Raw genomic sequence first — 16914 nt, 5'->3', positions numbered from 1 at the left:
GCGACGCGATAGACATGATACCACATAGAGTCGAAATTCAATTCGTATTGGATCCTCATCGAAGCCTTTCGTCGTAACAACCTTGCTTCCAGTGCTCATGTTGGTTGTTCTCTATTCCCAGCCCATGATCCGCACCAGGCCGAGTCCGTGGCCCAGTCCATCCGTCCAACTCCAGGGTATACCATCCCATCCAGGATATCTCATGCCTGACCGTGTCCCCAAAACCTGTTCCTTCTACCAGGACCGTTGCACAAAGAAGATTCTCACAGTCATTCCCTCTTACACATTGCCTGCAAGGCGTCCATCGACGGGAGCCAACGACCTCGTCCTCGTGCGTCCCCTCGCGTGCGCGTCCTTGCCTCCGGCGCGCTCTTTCGCCTTGTTTTCCTTCCGCAGCCGCACCGCAGCCCGGATGTCTATCTTCTCCTCCTTTTCCTCCTCAATCGGCGAGCCGATCACTTTCGGCGCACTTTCCTCCTGGTTTATGGCCCCCAGGGCGGAAATCCTCTTCATCCCTCGTCGTCCCGGGCGCAAGGGTCTTCTCGTGGCAGACTCGCCGGCTGCTCGTCTGGCATCTTCTGGCATCTCGTCACGGACGGCGTCGTCCGTGGCGTATCCCTGCTCGTGCATGTTCGCGCCGAGCGTCAGTCTCCGACCGCTGCTAATGTCCGTCAGGACCGCGAGCGGCGCACTGCGGGAGTGGCGCATCGGGTGCACGGCCTGCGCAACGGGCGGCGCCGCGGGGATGCTGTCGAGGAGACCAGGCAGCTGGAGTCCGTCGCCTCCGTACCCCGTGTTTCGGAACAAAAGGCCCTGTTCGCGCTCGCCCATGTCTTCCTTCCGGCTGATGAAGGAATCGGCATCGACGTCGTCGTCCGAGGAAATGTGGTCGTCAATGTTAAAGTTGGCGTCGACCCGCACTGGCGATATAATGGGCGTATGCGCCGTGCTGTTGAGGGCCGTGTGGTACGAGCTCACGTCGTCAGGATTGCTGCCGCGAGACACGAGACTGCGGCTCACATTCTTCGGTGATATGACGGGCAGGTCGATCGACGTGTTCGGCGTGTGGCGAGACATTGGTCTCGTGTAGCGTATCGAGCTTGTGCTGGATATTGTGGGCGTGTTGGACGATACCGACCATTGGTTGAGGCTGCTGGTTCGGACTGGGATGCGCTCATAGATTTCGTCGAGCCTGATGCGTCCATGAAGAGGGCCAAGACTTTTCGCTCGCTGGTAACCGCCATCCATGCTTTTTTCCCGAGCGCGGACGGGTTGCTTGTATTCTGTGACGTGTCAACGTTATGATCAGGAACAGCATTCTGGGAGTTACTGACGAGACAAGGATACCGGAGGGTTGGCGGCGGTTGGAAGGTCATAACGATCAACCCAGTCATCGCTTTCATCTTGCGAATCGTATCCGTGATCGGTCTTGTGGTTTCGGGAGTTGTTCAACCGCAGCGGTGAGACAAAGAGCGAGGCATCACTGGGCCTGGGATATTCGTCTCGATCCCCTGAGTAGTCGACGTGTCGAAATACCTCCCGAGTAGAATAGCGCATGTCGTTCGTCCTGCGACGGTGCGTCTTTTTACTCGTCTTCGAGCTGCTCGGCAGAGAATAATTCGTCTTCGCCAGCATGACCGAATCTCGTGCAAAAGGCGCAGACAGGGTTGGTGGTTCGGGTTGCATCAGCGGCAGCAGATGAGAGTAGATGCCCAGGCCGCTGCTTGTCGACGAGCGGAAACTGGAACGCTGCTCCTTGCTCACAAGCTGGTTAGCACTTCGCGTTGGTTTGTGCATGCTCTTGGGTCTCGGTGCCGTTTCTGTATAGGGCGATGTTGGAGCAGAGGGAATGTATGAGCTTAGAGACTGCCTCCTATCCACACGGCTAGGCTGTGACATGTGGAGGCTGAGTCGTGAAGTGGAGAGCTCGTTTGTGCTTGGATACTCTGACGAGGATTGGAAAGGGGGATTCTGGAGGAGCGGATTGACCAAGTCATGGTGAGATGAGCGTCTAGTGGTGCTTCGAGGGTAATTGTACGGCGCTTGTGGCTGGAAAGGTCGTCCGTTGTCACCAAAGGTGCTCGTCCAGATGGGCGGAGGGTAGCTGTCTGGTGGCTCGCACGGATTGGTTCCTGTCAGGGCATAGAAGGCTTGGGCCTGTGGTGAGGTCAAATCGAAGCTATTCTCGCCGAGGTTTCTGTCGGCAACATCCTCGCCGTAGTCTCTTGCACCTTCGGCCTTGATCCTCGTCTGAAAATGCAGAGGCACATACTGCGACTGCGCGTCTACCAGGTCAACATAGCCCTTGCCCGTGTTCATGGTGAGAAGAGAATTGGTTCGAACACGAGAGAAGGGGGCACATGGCGCTTGCAGATTGTTGTGCAGTGACGGACCAGACAAGTGTTTCGAGCTGATCAGGGGCGTCTTGTTTGAATACGTCGAGTCCGTTCTGGGTTTCCGGAAAGATACAGGGGGCGCTTTCATGAGAGAGTTTCTCCTTCTTTGGAGACTTGGCTTTGCCAGGCTTGCTGGGACGTTGGGGGCAGTTCTTGGCCTCTCAAAGTCAACATCTCGAAAGCGTGGCACAAATGGTGCGGGTGCACCACCATCCGAATCACTATCCAGGGATGGCAAGCGTGGCTGGGGCTGGGGCTGCTGGCGAGGCCGTTGCAGGCGCTCGCGGGATGCTGCTGCTGCTCTATTTCTGATCATTGGATACGTCCCTGGTCATTATAAGTCAACATGAGAACGAGGCCTGTAGGGAAGAGTGATATAAGGTACCTCGGACAGGCGGTGACGACGGCGTCGTAGCATGGTAGGCCTGGCCTTGAAGGGTGGAAGATGGTCGTGACGCCCTTTCGAACGATTTTCGCGAAGAAAGAAAGCTGAGAAGACCCATGATGACGAAGGTCTACCAGCCCATGTGGCCGTGGCGGCGAAGTCCAAGCAACAAACGAACAGTACTCGAGTACGCTTCTGGGTGGTTTGTCTATTCGTTGAGTTGGCAACCTTGCTGCGCCGACACAGCAGCCAGCGCAATGGGGGTTTCGAGCAGCAGTGTCTGGATGTTGCAGGAGACAACGGGTCCCCAAAAAAGGTGGGAGGGGAAGGGGTCTTCAGCAACCAGGAGAGACAGTAGTTCAGACGGGAGGGGTGGGTATGAATCGCACATGGGGTAGAGTACGAGGGGCTAGGGCGACCCGGTGCCGTGTCTCTGTAGGAAGTAGGAAGTAGGCTAGGAAGTAGACTCGGAAGTAGACTCGGGCTCTTGCGTTGTACAGATCGGTACAGTAGAGATCCTGGCGAGGACTAGTACAGGTTTGGTTTAAGGCTGAGGAGGTCGTCATGGACTCGAAGGCAAAAGTGCCGTCGGTCGCACGGGGGATGATTTCCACAACCAAAAGAAGAATCGTTCATCAAACCAGAAAGAGGCAGCAAGTCGTCACAAACCATGCAAGTCGGGGCGTATCAGTCGGGGCGTAACAGTCGGGGCGTATCAGTCGGGGCGTATCAAAATGCGTACGGATAAAGGAAAGGCATGCCGCCATGAAGGGGGAAGAGGGAACTGTGCGGCACAAGCAATGCATCCCGTTCCTGGGAAAGAAAGGATGCGCAGTCATGACGGGCTCCACGGGAGGAAAATCTGCAAGCCGGGTTCTTTGTCCGCCGCCCGACGCTCTTCTGCCGTTTGCAGGAAAGTGGGCGAGGCGACGACCAAAGATAACCTTGCAAGGTGAAATGCTTCTTCTGGCTGGCACAAGCATTCGAATTGAACGTGCCTCTCGCACCTCATCGCCTCATCGCCTCATCGTCTCATCGCCTCATCGCCTCATCGACCAATGCGGAGCAAGCCAGACATAAGGGGAGCGGGCCAGAGCGTGTGAGCGGACCTCCGAGTCGAGCTTCTCCACGGTAAAGCGACGTCTGGTTCCTGTTTCTTTCTTGGTGCTCAGACAGGAACAGACCTCCACTGCCACGTTTCGACGACAGGTAGTGGTGGGAAACCAGGCATGTTGGGGGGCAGGTGGACGGCCGACGATTCAGGACCAGAGGCTAAACAGAGACCATGCCGTGTAAGGCGGCCGTGCGAGGGGTGGAGGGCGGGACAAAGAAGCCAGATGTACTCCGTATGCTACCTTCAGCTGGCCGACGGCTGGGCTGTCGCTCGTTCTGGGCCAAACGCATTGGGCCAAACGCGCGCACGTCGTCATATTGGATGTCGTCCCTGCGTCTCTCCATGCGTTGGTCTCTGCGCATGTTGGAAATTAGGGCAATCGGCTATCGGCCGATGGTCGACAGGGCGTTGGCATCGACCAAGGCCACTCCATAGTACAGGTACGTATCTGTAAAGAAATCGCAGCCCGGGATTGTCCCTGTTGAGCGATGCAAAGAAGCAAGTCAGTGCGACAGATGGCGGATGCGTCGAGCCAGTCAGATGCTTGAGACGGCACAAACATGATCCAGGAGGCTTGGAGAGATCGGAGCAGAGCGAGCAGGCCGACAAATGACCAGGGGACCACCTACAGCAGCCAAACAGCCAGAGCAAAGGGAGCGCGCCAGCTGAAGGACCCAGGCCCATTTGCCAGTACTAATTTCTTTTTTCTTCCGGTCTCAGATGTAGCGGCTGAAGCTAGAGACGTAGCGCGACGACGAAGACAGCAGCGGTTCCCCAATCATGTGCCGGATCCTCGTTAGTGCTTGCGACTGTTGCTTTTGCGGAGCGATGCATCCCGGGAGGTTGCTAAGCCTTGACCTGGGCCATGAGGTGATGGGAGGGCCGCTATGGAATGGAGCTGGGCCTCGGTTGGAGTCAGACAAGACACGCTGAGGGACCAAAAGGTAGGTGCATCGTGCTCGTGGAGAAGAGCAGTGTGTTCCTGCAGTGGTGCCGACCGGCGTGTGGCGATGGTGCATGTCGGCGAGATGAAGAAAGGTCGGCTACGATGCACGTTACTGCAGGGAGCTACTTAGTACTGTAGGCAGGTTGCGCATGTGCCGTTCGTCAGTCGATGTGTCGCGTCTGCCTGCATCTCTCTGCAGGAGACAGACCACGGGGCTGCTGCTGCAGAAAGGGTTGTGTCCGCCAGCCACCCCACGGTAGTATTGCTTGCTTTGTTTCTTTTGGGATTTTGCTCAGCCTTCAAAGGGGTCAATCGATCACTGACAGTCGATGCAACGGTCGATGTCGTTGATCGCTTTGTTTCGTTTGCAGCTTTCTCCCGTACCTATATTGGGGGGGAGCGAGGGGGGCCTGGTCCTGGTCATTTCCCCCCCGCCTGTCAATCCTCCGAAATATCGACCCAGCTTTCGGTGACCCGTTGGAGTTCCGGATTGGCGATGATGCGCGGTGGGCGGCAGATCGCCCACAGCGCGCAGACAACCCCTCCACCCCCCCTGGTTCGTGTCTGTTGGCGGTCCCGGTCCCCCTGGTCTCAGCAACGGGCTGACCGTCAAGGAAATGAAATGAGCCTCGAAGGCGGCCGTCGGCAAGGTTTATGACGAACGATGGGCTTTTCGGTGGCTGCTGATAAGGAGATGCCGAGGAGTCAGCTGAAGGCTGTCGTTGCACCGCTGAGTCGAGAACCTGGGACGCCAGTGCAAGAGACAAGCGACGGTATTGGTCATTGCGCGACAAGGCCCGGCGGAGTCCAGCGGTACGGTCAGACTTGTCACGTTGACAGGCAGTCTATCAATACCACATTTGAGTTTGTTCCTTGCAGGACGCGAGCTGATTCGTCTAGCAAGGTGTGGTTACATTGCTTCGTTCCGAGACATGAGGGGTGATGCAGCAAACAGGGCGCTATGTCTCATGTACTTATCCGAGCGCATCACGGAGAGGCAACAGACGAAATTTCTAGGAAAGAATTGTCTCTAGATGCCCAGATTTTGAGGGATTTCACAAACATCCGAACTGGTGTAATGGCTAACATTTGACGCTCTCACCGTCAGGCTCAGGGTTCGATTCCCTGGTTCGGAACATGTGGTCACAACGGGTTCGCCCTAGTCCTTTTTGCATCCTTTCCCTTCTCTCCTCGTCGAACATGATGGGTTAGACTCGGTGTTTGATCAATAGGACCTGCAGTGATGGATGGCCTGGGATGTACGGTTTCGACAAGACTTTCCCTTGTGAATTGTGCGGTGTCGCTTTCATTACCAGATCTCTCTCAATTGACAATCGCTTCGCTTGCTGCTTGCTTATGATCGTTGAGGTCTGCCGTACAGCAGCCCACTGCTGTTGATTATTCCGACTCAAGTTGAGTTCTGCCCGGGTGTCCATGCCTCACTCTCTCCTCTTGCCCGTTATTTCCCATTCCCCTTCCTCTCAAGCCCGTCTTCCGCCGAGCGTGTCTCGCAGTGCTTGATCTCTACACGAGATGGCGACGCGCTCAAAAGGCTGCAAGTTTCCAAATCTTGTCTCCATTCTCGAGGTTTGCATATTGATAGGCCTTGCTCTCGGGCGGAAAGGTGCCGCTCGCCGCCCACAGGTCCACGAGCCCCTGCATGGGCTCGAGATCTTCCTTCTTCAACAGGTCCAAGGCGGTTGCCGTCAGCACAAAGTGGCTGAAGCAGCTGTTGAGTTGCTTCTCCAGGTTGAGGTGGTAGAGCGGGTCGACGAAGTGGTTGTGATAGAGATGCGCGTACACACGGAACATCTGGAGGAAAATGGTCCGACACACGCCGGCGAACTCCTTGGGGAAGCCGCTGCGGCGACCGACCCAGTCCTCGTCCGGAGGAGAGCCGGCGTCCGAAGCAGGGTCAGCCAGCGAGGACGTGCTGGAGCTGCTGGTCAGAGAGGGGTTGGGCGCGTAGGAGACGCCGTTGGGATCGGTAGGGAAGAGGTTCGTGTCGTTGATCTTGCCGCCGATCCAGCGCTGCATCAAGGTCATGTACTCGTGTGCAGGGAGCTCAACGGGCTGGTAGCGGTTGTTGAGCCAGGTGTAGGAGTGGTTCCTGGACGGGGGTCAGTACTGGTGATGACTGGACGCCTTGTAGCAGGCGAGGTAGGAGGCATTCAACATACGGTCCTGCCGACATTTTGGGGCAGGTGTTGACATTGCAAATGGTGGTGCCGTCCTCCTCCTTCTCATGAATAACACGGACGAAGTTCCAAAGATTACGGTAGTGCTCGACGACTGAGAACAGGTTAATGAGGATAAGATACGGTGAACGCGCTCCACAGACGACTGACCGTGGTGTGCTATCCACTCGCCCTGCTCGACAGTCTTTGGTCTCGCACTCAGGGTCATGAGGTTGCCCTTGACAATTTGCCGCGAATATGCGGGGTTGAGCCACACCGGCAACATCTCCGAGGTGGAAGAAGTTGACATGATGGCGGTTGGTGGAGGGCCACGTCTTAAAGGGCGAGACTTATTCCTCTATGATATCAGAGGGCTCAGATGAGACACAGCAGTCTAAGCTGGGTATGGCTGGTGAGATGCTGGCAGTGGTTGTGTTCGCTCTCAAGAGTCGCTGCCCTTACTTGCCCGGCGGTCGGTGCCTCCACAGAGGTCACGGACGAATGAAAGACGGGGTTGAAGACTGCACCGGCCGGTACGTGACACGTGATACGTTGTGAGTATCCGGTTTCTTTGCGAAGAAAAGACGGGCGTCGTTGGAAATAGTAACCAGATTGCGAGAACTGCTTAGGCCAGGTCAGGTTCAGCGGGTTGGCTCTCTGGTGCGGGAGCGGGAGCGGGAGCCAGAGGTCCATGGGAACGTGCGCGGGGTACTCTGGTGGCGGTGAATCAAGGTGAAACAAGACATTACTCCACGCCAAGGGCCTTAACCTCAACGCCATGAAAAGCTACTCTTGCAGCTTCACGGTTTGCTCTGCATTGGTGGATAGAGAGCCAATTTTGGGCTCTTGACGTATTCGTTTTTACATCAATCCTTTCCCTTCACATGTAGCGTCCCTACCTCTACCAGTCCATGCCTGCCTAGGTACCTTACCTGACAACCCAAGGTAGGTAGATCGTACGCGCCCTGAGTTGCCACTCTACGCCGCCATCGTTCGGCACGTCGCCTGCCATCGCTGCTTGACGGCAGGGAGGCTGGTTGGTCACCAGATGTCGCCCGGCAAGTACCGACTGTTCAATGGCGAACTGGCGGACCTCGCTGCTCGGAATACAATGGAAAGAGCGCGGGTGGGAAGGCCCGGGTGGGAAGGTCCTTCTGGCCACTTTGAGGTTTCCACGAGAGTCCGCCTGCCTCTTTCCTTCTCATGTTCCCATGTGCTCTTGTGAAATGATTGAGAGTGGCGGTTTGACATGCTCTTGATCGCTTTGGAAGTCACATTGGGTCGAGTCCTGGAACCATTCCCAGGCAGCTTTGACGTCCTTCAGATCCGCAGGTAGTGACCCCGACGAAGACTGACACCCTTGGTGCTTCCTTCTCCCAGCTTCATCGTACACAAGTGCATAGGTCCACTTGCTGCAAATGCGTTTTGCTGTGGCAGTCCACCTTGTTGGATACATCGTCCTTAAAATTCGCCAACTCTTGAGCATCTCCCTCGTACCATATGAATATCTACTTCGTGGGGCACCAGCTTTTGATATCACCCTGTTCTCCATCTCCATGGCTCAACCAGAGTGCACTCTCTCGCCGCCGGCATCCATCCACGAAGACCAAGCTAGAGGCCAACTGGACATACTTGCTCTCGAGTGCACACTCTCCCCTCCTCCATCTTTACACAACGTACCGATCGATACTCCCAAGGGAAAATCAACGGCTAAACCGACAGTGACCTTCGACCTCACACCTCCGGACCCGGCGGGTCTGAAGTCCCAGCAGCCAACACGTGTCCAACCCCCGAACTCCTGGCCCGAGAAGGTTGTTCCAGAGGCACACCCCCAACCGCAAGGGGGATCCAACCCGTCAGGTTCGAAAGCCCGGCCAGACAGCATCAGCGAAAGCATCAACAGCACAAAGCTCCCGACGCGCAAGTCCTTCGACAAGTCTGCCGCATACGTCAACAAGCAGGCCCAAGATATCAAGGCCAAGCTGAACAGCAATGAACGGAAGCCCGTTCCCCAGCCCAACCCAGCCCCGGCTCCAGCCGAGAAGCCCTCTGAGAACCCCGTCCGCAGCAGAAAACCCGCAGACACGAACCAAGTATCCCCCCCAGTCGCGGACGACAGCCCAAAGCTCCCAGACAGGCCCCAGCCGCCCCTCAAGCAGCGCATCCGCGATGCCCACAACCAGCGAAAAGAGCGGCGTGCCGACATGTCTCCATCGGGAAAGCTCAAAGACATTACAGAGAATATGCTCATCGGCTGCGGAATCGGCGCCATTGTCCTGCTCATCTGCGGACCATGCGGCATCTTTTGATGAGGGGCATTTGAAGGGGTCTCATCAATCTCACGTGTCTACGGAAGCAGTCGAGACACCCAAGCCGGCTGCCGAGACTGAAGAGCCTACCACGACACCTAGTCCCATCAAGGATGTAGATGAGGAGGAAGATGAGGCCGCGCGGGTGCTGTATCAATTATGGCTTGCTTCAGGTTCCTAAACCCCACTACAGCTAAGGCGCCAACCGTAGCTCCTTGATGCCACATATTCCATAGACTGTATCATTGGCCCTAAAAGAATTCTCACTCGTTATTCATTCAATGCGTCGCCCGTTACTTTCTGTCCTCTGCAAGCCCTAATCAGTAGCCCCCGCCAGAGCAACGGCACTGAACCGCAAATCAGCTCCCTCCCGCTCGAGGAACTTGAGCGGGCCCAGCGTCAGCGCCTTGGTGCTCAAGACGTCCTCGCTCTCCTCGAGTTGGCCCCGCTGCAACGGGCCCTTTCTCCGTCCGTCGAGCTCCCAGAATGCCCCGTCGGTCGTCTTGACGAAGCAGACGTAGTGCAAATCAACGTCATCCGTGGCCTCGGGCGCCGACGTGTCGCCCTGTGACGCGGCGCTGCGGTGCGCGTTGGCGAGCGCCGTGCTCTGCTCCAGCAGCGCGGCGCGCTCGGCGGGGTGCAGGGGCAGGGCTTGCTGGAGGAGGGTGTCGAGGTCGGAGGAAGCCTCTGCTGCGCGTTAGCGGAATCTCTGTCAGATGCGGCGGAAGGGGTGAGGGGAAGCTGGGCTGGCTGGAACACGCGGGAGGACGGACCGATGTAGTCCCGCGCTGGCCCGTTGGCCACGGCGTGCAGAAGGCCCATGAGGCCGCAGGCGTTGCGGATGGTCTGGCGGAACCAGACGACGGGGGCGGTGTCGCCGTCGACACAAAGAGAGGAAGCTAGCAGGAGGAAGAAGAGATACTGGTGGGGACTCGTAGGTTGCTTACGTCAGTACTGAGCAGTTGCTGTAGGGCGTGACGTCTCTAATTAACGTCAGTATTGAGATGCAAGTAGAAGTTAGGAAGGAACGAGTAAGTAGGTAGTCAGTAGGAGTGTGATAGGAGAGTGAGCGTGCATGCCAGTCTGAACGATGCGTGTTCATGAGTTCGGCGTTCGGCCTCGAGAGGGGATGAAGGCTGGGGCCTGTTGAGGGCGGGTCGGGGTTGGGGGTGGCCATGCTGGGGCTGTTGGTCGTGGAGGCGTCTCGGTGATGCGAGGTCTTTCGGGCTGTGAGGTGTGACGCGGTAGAGGTCCGCGGGATTGATGCGAAGTGTTGGAGTTGCAGGAAAGCTTAGGGAGCTCTGAAGTTGAGCCCCGCGGTGTTAGATGGTGGGGTACGTCGGTAGCTGCCTTGGCCCCTGCAGCGGTGACGTTTTGCTTGGCCCTTGCCTGGCAGCCTACCATGCCTACCTAGTACTAGTAGAAGTAGAGATGGTGCCTCTCGTTCTGCCTGCCAGCTAGGTACCTATTTCAAGGTGAGAGGATCAAGGGGCCTTAGTGTTTAATTCTTTTCTAGCCGGCTTAGTGACTTTTCGTCTTGAGTTGATGGTTCTTCTTTGAGTTGTGTTTTGTACATGGCTTCGGATGGTCTCTTTTAACCAACAAGAAGCCCCCAGCCCATCTACGCTGTACATGATCGCAATGTGCATCCAGATGTCTTACACTGTTGTACACTCGGTCCATAATTCGGACTCTTGCCAGAAGCGCTTCGTATCTAGAGACGAGCCTCTTCCAGTTGCTCGTACTCTGTTTTGTCCTCCACAAGCGGCTCCTCATGTCCCGGTTCGTTCCACTTCCCAGCCCCCTCCTCACCAGCCATCGCGGCCCTCTCGTGTCCCTCGCCAAACACCCGCAGCTGCTCGCGCTCACGCTTGTCAATCTCCTTGCGCCGCTTCGCAAGCATCGCCTCATGCTGCCCGGCTCGGAACGACACGTTCGTGTCCAGGTGGTGCTCAATCTTGGCCTGCACGAGTTCCTTGACGTGGAACGCCAGCGCCTGGCTCGAGAAGACGTTGGGGAAGCGGTAGCTCAGCCAGAGGTAGAGCGTGACCGAGTGGTGGAGAACCTCGATGGCGCGGAGGTAACGGCGGCCGTCACCGTCAAAGTCGGCGATCGTCGCGTCGAGGATCTCCAAGTCAATTTCCTGCATGTCGTAGAGGGCACCGCCTTGGCGCGTGGCGAGACAGTTGGCGGCTGCCTGCACCAGGTGGACGACGCTGGGTTCGTTGAGCTGGACGGGGGCGTTGAGGATGGAGAGGCGTTCGTGAATGGTCAGAGGAAATTCCTGGATGATATCGGCTACGCGGAGAGCGTCGCTCGAAATATCGACCAGAAACATTGGCGACACCCTGGCCAGCTCACGGATGCGCAGCAGCATGAACGATAATGGCGTGTCAGGGGGCAGGTACTCTGAGAAGCGTTCTAGAATGAACGCCGGAGGGTTGATGTAAGCAGCCTCCAGTGGTTCGGCCTGCTGCGTGAATGCTTCTTGGACCCGAGGAAGATCAAGAGCGTCCAGTGTTGTAACGAGGCCTGGATTCTTCTTCTCCACCAAGGTCTCGGCGCCGTCAGCAGATATCGCTGCTTGGCGGGCTGACCTGAACCGGCCAGCGCGGCCGCCAATCTGCTTGATCTCCGACGTTGACAGACCACGGAAGTTCACGCCATCAAACTTGGCTGCTGTTTCGAAGATGATCCGCTTGACTTCCAAATTCAAGCCCATGCCAATGGCATCACTTGCCACTAAGAAGTCGTACTCGTTATCAGGGTCGTTAAAGAGGGCCGCTTGCTGGGCCCTCGTCTCAGGGGGGAGAGAACCATAGACAATGGCGCAACGTTTTCCAGTCTTTTCTTCGATGGCCTTCTTCAGACCGTGCAGGCCAACTCGGCTGAAGGCGACGACGGCATCACCCTTCTCCAGTTTGGACAAATCTCCCTTGAGACTTTTCTTCATGGTCTGAAGTGGACTTAGCCTCTCGTACCTGTGCACCACGCATTTGTCGCCGAGGGCGGAGCAAATAGACTTGACGAGGTCCACCGCCCGCTCTTCGCCGCAGAGATGGACCTCCTTAGCCATGACGCCGAGAAGAGCCTGTGTCCAGGCCCAACCGCGCTCCGGATCACCAATCATTTGGATCTCGTCGATGACAGCTACATCTACTAGACGGTTCAGCGGCGTCATCTCGACCGTGCAGCTGATGAAGTAGTTGTCGACACCCTCAGGAATCCGCTGCTCTTCGCCAGTGACCATGGCACATGGCTTTCCCTTCGCAGTGAAGCGAGCGTACACCTCGTGGGCCAGCAAACGCAAGGGACCGCCGTATATACCCGACTTGGCGTTTTCCAGCGCCTTGAGCGCATGGTATGTTTTGCCAGAGTTTGTCGGGCCCACGTGGAGATGTATTGTCCGCTGCAACGCTCTTGTTGCCGGGAACCATTCCATGGGGTAGCGGAAGTCGGCCATCTGCTTCTGTCTCTTCGTCACATCCGCCGACATGCGGCTCCGCATCATGAAGCTTTGGAAGGAGTATCGAATCTCCGACGTTAACCCCTTGACGTCCCCCCGGATGAAAGCGTCCCGCAACGACCAAAAGAGAGGATTTGTTGCCCTGGCGACGTTGCCGTTCGTAGCCATCACTATGGCATCGCTGATGGCCTTGCGAAAGAGGGCGGCTTCGTTTGCCAGTCCATGTTCACTGCGCACGCCGAAGCTCCGAAGTTCTTGGTTGGATTCGGACCAGTTGCCGAATTCGTCGAGAATATTGTTGAACTGTGTTATGACCATGGACCGGAAGACTTCGTATCGCTTCTTGTTCTTCGACGCACCGGCGCTGACACTGCCTTTCCTATTGTACACAGCGGCCTCCTGTCGCGAATTAGCAGCCATCGTTGAAGATCTCCAGCGCATACCACAACTCACCCGGAATGGCGCTCGGCAGGTGGTCGCAAAGCCATGGCGAAAGGCAGGTTTGCTGCACGTTGCACGCGTGGCAACGGCTCGCAAGACTGACTTCATGGCGGTTGAATGGGAGACTGACACCACATTTCCGAGACTCCGGTTCTTTGTCTTTTGAATTGGTTCGTTTCATACACACAGAGTCTGGAGTCGGGACACGTCCAGTCGCGATTCGCTTTTCCCTGGTCATAAATTTTGGATCTGTTAAGCATCTATCGAGAGCGCGCGCTATCGATAACTGCGTCATCAGGCTGGAGGAAGGGACTGCTCTGATTCAGTTAGTCAGCAGGCACTATAAAACGTACCCTGGGGGCGCGTTGGGCGACAAACTAAGCCAGTTACAACAACTCTTATCCACCTTAATACCATACGCTTTTTCAGGCTCAAGGAGAAAATGGGAATCAACAGAATAGATAAGTAATGGGGGTTCAAGTGTTGGTGTATTGGTTAAAGTGGCAGATACGAAAAAGGCATCTCCGGTGAACCTTCAATGGTGCATTCCCTTCCCCAGATGCATAACCCTATTGCATTGCATTCCCAGACCCATTCTCCCAAAGGCAGGCCAGAGTGGGTGGGGCTCGTGGTCCTGCGACATGCGTCTTGGCAAGCCAGCATCGGTAGGTCGTCATCACGCATTCGTCGTTCGCTGGCGCCATCACAACACCCACCTCGCCGCCCTTCTGCTGACAATCTAAGGTACCCAACAATCAACCTTTGCGCGTCTCTCAAGTGCAGTCACTGTTCCGCTCCAAGCGACAACTCTTTCCACGTTCCCGGGACCGACATACTGCACGCAAGCGTGCGACTTCTCACAAAGATGGCCTCCTCCTCATCACCAGCGACGCCGCTGCTTTAGTATGACAATCCTTAGTCCACTGACCCCCTCCCAGTCTGCTGACAACTCCAAGCTCCTGCATCGCGCACAACAATACTATTCTTACCGAATGCACAACTTCCGCTTCCTCCCAGACGTCGTCTCTAGCCTCCCTCATCCTCCCCAAGATCGAGCACTCGACCAGCCAAAAGCTGACCTACACCCACGGCACCCACCACATCCACTACATTGCCGAATCCCCGTCTGACCACCCCGACCACTCTTCATCCGGAGCAGGCGGCCTGACCTTCCTCGTCATCGCCGACGCCAGCCTGGGCCGCCGCATCCCCTTTGGCTTCCTCTTCGAGATCCGCCGCCGCTTCCTCGAGCGCCTGACGCCCGAGACGACCGACTACGCCGATCTCCCCAACTACGGCGCCGCATCCTTCAATGGCGAGCTCAAGAGCCTCATGGTCGAGTACGGCACCACGTCCGGCGGCAAGGACGACGCCATCAACAACGTCCAGCGCGAGATCGACGATGTGAGGGGCATCATGACGCGCAACATTGAGGGGCTCCTCGAGCGCGGCGAGCGCATCGACCTCCTCGTCGACAAGACGGATCGTCTGGGCGGCAGCGCGCGCGAGTTTCGCGTTCGCAGTCGGGGTCTGAAGAGGAAGATGTGGTGGAAGAACGTCAAGCTCATGGCGCTGCTGGCGCTCGTCATCGTCCTCATCCTGTCGGTCATAGTGATTGCCGTGCGGGGGTAAGGCGGGATGCTCGAAGAAGCGGGCTTGGGTTTTTTTTGGGGGGGGATCACAGTCACTTGGAATTTGGCAGCATGGCGATGACACGCTGAGAGTGTGTTTGTTTCGCGCTTGTAATATGGTACACTACCCTGGCCTCGTCGGCTCAATTGGCCCAACGAGGGTCGTTCTTCTCTTTTGTCAAGGCGCACTTTTCGACGGAAATCGAGTACCCCCAATTGCGCTTGTAGTCTCTCACAGACCTACGCTCATAGCTCCTATCTTCAGTAGCGCCAATAACATCCCAGCTGCACCTGGTGATTGGAGCATTGACTGTCGATTATACTGATTGTAACGGAATTTGGCGTTGATACAAAACGCCAAAGGGAATGGTTCTGACCGCTATGTAGCGTTGCTAGTATAAGATGCGTATACACCAAAATTTCATGTGCTGCTTCGTCCAGAGATTGCTTGAAAAACACCTTTCCCGTCGTTATCATCACCATTAACCGTCCAATATATGCCTGGATTGGCTGAAGTAGCTCAAGCTCCCAGACGCCCACCTTGGAATCAAGAGGCTGGTGCCAATGACTTTGATTTGACCTTGATGTCGAATAACTCGAGACTTTGTCCAAACAGGTGGCAAGGACTTCTTCCCGTAGGAGAAGTCAGCAACGGCTAGGCATGTGCCACGATATGCTCAGTCGCAGTCGCTCACTCTCAGAATCATCCCGTCGCTTTGCGCACACCCGCAAAGATGACTTTTCTTGCACGCTTGGATATATGATGAATGCGAAAGGCCAAGATCGCAAGAGGGTTGATGCCGTGAATTTCGCCACTCTCATCGTTGGGGCCTTCTGATGCTAGAACACTCCGTACATCCCGAAGTGAGATCTGCCTGGGTTTCCTACAGCTTCGGTACAGCATCGCTGTCAGCCCTCCCCGATTCGCGATAGATGTACCCTTGTGCGACAGGGCTGAAACTGCCTGTCCTTCCGAGAACAGTGGGCGGTCTTCGCAGCCTTTCCGAGAAGAAGACGGGGTGGCAGGTGGCAGGGTTGGGCTGCGGCGTGTGTCGCTCCCAGGCGGTCTGCAGGGAAGGCAGCGGTTGGGCCTGTGGCTTGACAATGTTCATTTTGATAAGACGCAAGTGAAGCAGTCGCAGAGTTGGTTGTGATGGGCCGAGTAAACGATGCGATGATATAAATTCGCGACAGCTGCTTCCTAGATGTGACGGAGAGGAAAGCCAGGTTGGTACATTGAGAGAGCAATGCCGAGGTCTGCCTCTCTTCGTGTCGGGCTTGTGTCGTCATTTCCGCAACGGTCCATCGCCGGATGTGGGGCTTGTAACTCTTGGCCACCTCAGATTCAACCTCTCTGATGATCCGTAGTTGTTGAAGACGATGGTTGGTTGCATCTTGGTAAAAAGCTTGGGTTCTCAATCAAGTGCTTTTTTTTTAACTTCAAATAAGGGAAACCGGTGAGTTCTAGTCTCTGCAGGCGACTGTTGAATATACAAGTCGTTGTCCTCAAGTTGTATCCTATGCTCTCGCGATTGCCATCAAGTCAAGCTTCAAGACATCTCACTGACGAAAGACCTGAAGATACTTTAGAGATTAGTCTCCTTTTCTTTTTTATATTTATCAGCAGCGGCGCCCGCTTGTTCCTCGCTCTCCTCGTCTTCCTCGTGGAACCCGGCGCGAAGGATCTGGAAACCAAGTCTTGACAGAGACTAAAGCTTCACGAGAGTATAGTTAGAGATAGAAGCGTGAAAAAAAAGAAAAGAAGAAATAAAACTACTCTGCAAGAGTGAATTACTTGAAGCTTGACTTACCGCTCTGACAAACCTTACTTCCCAAAGCAAAGGACGCGCAAAAATTAGACGCTGCGCCTTTGGCTTTGCTTGTGCACGGGACTCTTGCAAAACGACTTGTTTCCATGGTTCCTTGGAACAATTGAAATTTCACGGACCACACAGCACGATAATTCCATGACCCCTTTAAGTATACATTACTACGAGAGCAGGTGTTACTTTTGCCTCAAGACCGTAAGATAATGAAATCATAGTACGT

At 55.9% G+C, this 16914-nt stretch overlaps 6 protein-coding genes and 1 non-coding gene across 7 annotated transcripts; 3 read left to right on the top strand and 4 right to left on the bottom strand.

Moving 5' to 3' along the window:
- Positions 1 to 279: 279 nt before the first annotated feature.
- On the bottom strand, positions 280 to 2899 carry VDAG_10126 (uncharacterized protein; the record flags this gene model as incomplete). Its single annotated transcript, XM_009659952.1, has 3 exons — positions 280 to 1283; positions 1335 to 2723; positions 2782 to 2899. 3 exons carry the CDS (start codon positions 2897 to 2899, stop codon positions 280 to 282), a joined length of 2511 nt encoding a protein of 836 aa, XP_009658247.1.
- Positions 2900 to 5905: 3006 nt separating this feature from the next.
- VDAG_20262 lies at positions 5906 to 5977 on the top strand. The gene has a single exon. It is a non-coding gene; the product is annotated as a tRNA-Glu (tRNA).
- Positions 5978 to 6386: 409 nt separating this feature from the next.
- On the bottom strand, positions 6387 to 7328 carry VDAG_10125 (CBK1 kinase activator protein MOB2; the record flags this gene model as incomplete). Its single annotated transcript, XM_009659951.1, has 3 exons — positions 6387 to 6951; positions 7022 to 7133; positions 7190 to 7328. 3 exons carry the CDS (start codon positions 7326 to 7328, stop codon positions 6387 to 6389), a joined length of 816 nt encoding a protein of 271 aa, XP_009658246.1.
- A 1246-nt stretch (positions 7329 to 8574) lies between these two features.
- Positions 8575 to 9327, top strand: VDAG_10124 (uncharacterized protein; the record flags this gene model as incomplete). Its single annotated transcript, XM_009659950.1, has 1 exon — positions 8575 to 9327. The coding sequence occupies one exon, from the start codon at positions 8575 to 8577 to the stop codon at positions 9325 to 9327; it is 753 nt and encodes a 250-aa protein (XP_009658245.1).
- Positions 9328 to 9643: 316 nt separating this feature from the next.
- On the bottom strand, positions 9644 to 10504 carry VDAG_10123 (ubiquitin carboxyl-terminal hydrolase; the record flags this gene model as incomplete). Its single annotated transcript, XM_009659949.1, has 3 exons — positions 9644 to 10014; positions 10101 to 10226; positions 10417 to 10504. The coding sequence occupies 3 exons, from the start codon at positions 10502 to 10504 to the stop codon at positions 9644 to 9646; spliced, it is 585 nt and encodes a 194-aa protein (XP_009658244.1).
- Positions 10505 to 11041: 537 nt separating this feature from the next.
- VDAG_10122 (ATP-dependent RNA helicase SUV3) lies at positions 11042 to 13342 on the bottom strand (the record flags this gene model as incomplete). Its single annotated transcript, XM_009659948.1, has 2 exons — positions 11042 to 13192; positions 13247 to 13342. The coding sequence occupies 2 exons, from the start codon at positions 13340 to 13342 to the stop codon at positions 11042 to 11044; spliced, it is 2247 nt and encodes a 748-aa protein (XP_009658243.1).
- A 654-nt stretch (positions 13343 to 13996) lies between these two features.
- Positions 13997 to 14866, top strand: VDAG_10121 (vesicle-associated membrane protein; the record flags this gene model as incomplete). The annotated part of the gene is made up of 2 exons (XM_009659947.1): positions 13997 to 14137; positions 14191 to 14866. Exons 1-2 carry the CDS (start codon positions 14100 to 14102, stop codon positions 14864 to 14866), a joined length of 714 nt encoding a protein of 237 aa, XP_009658242.1. The 5' UTR covers positions 13997 to 14099.
- Positions 14867 to 16914: the final 2048 nt, after the last annotated feature.

The sequence above is a fragment of the Verticillium dahliae genome, genomic scaffold (genome assembly GCF_000150675.1).
Source record: "Verticillium dahliae VdLs.17 supercont1.32 genomic scaffold, whole genome shotgun sequence".
In the NCBI taxonomy this organism is placed as follows: Eukaryota; Fungi; Ascomycota; class Sordariomycetes; order Glomerellales; family Plectosphaerellaceae; genus Verticillium; species Verticillium dahliae.
This window is presented reverse-complemented; position numbering and strand designations above follow the sequence as displayed.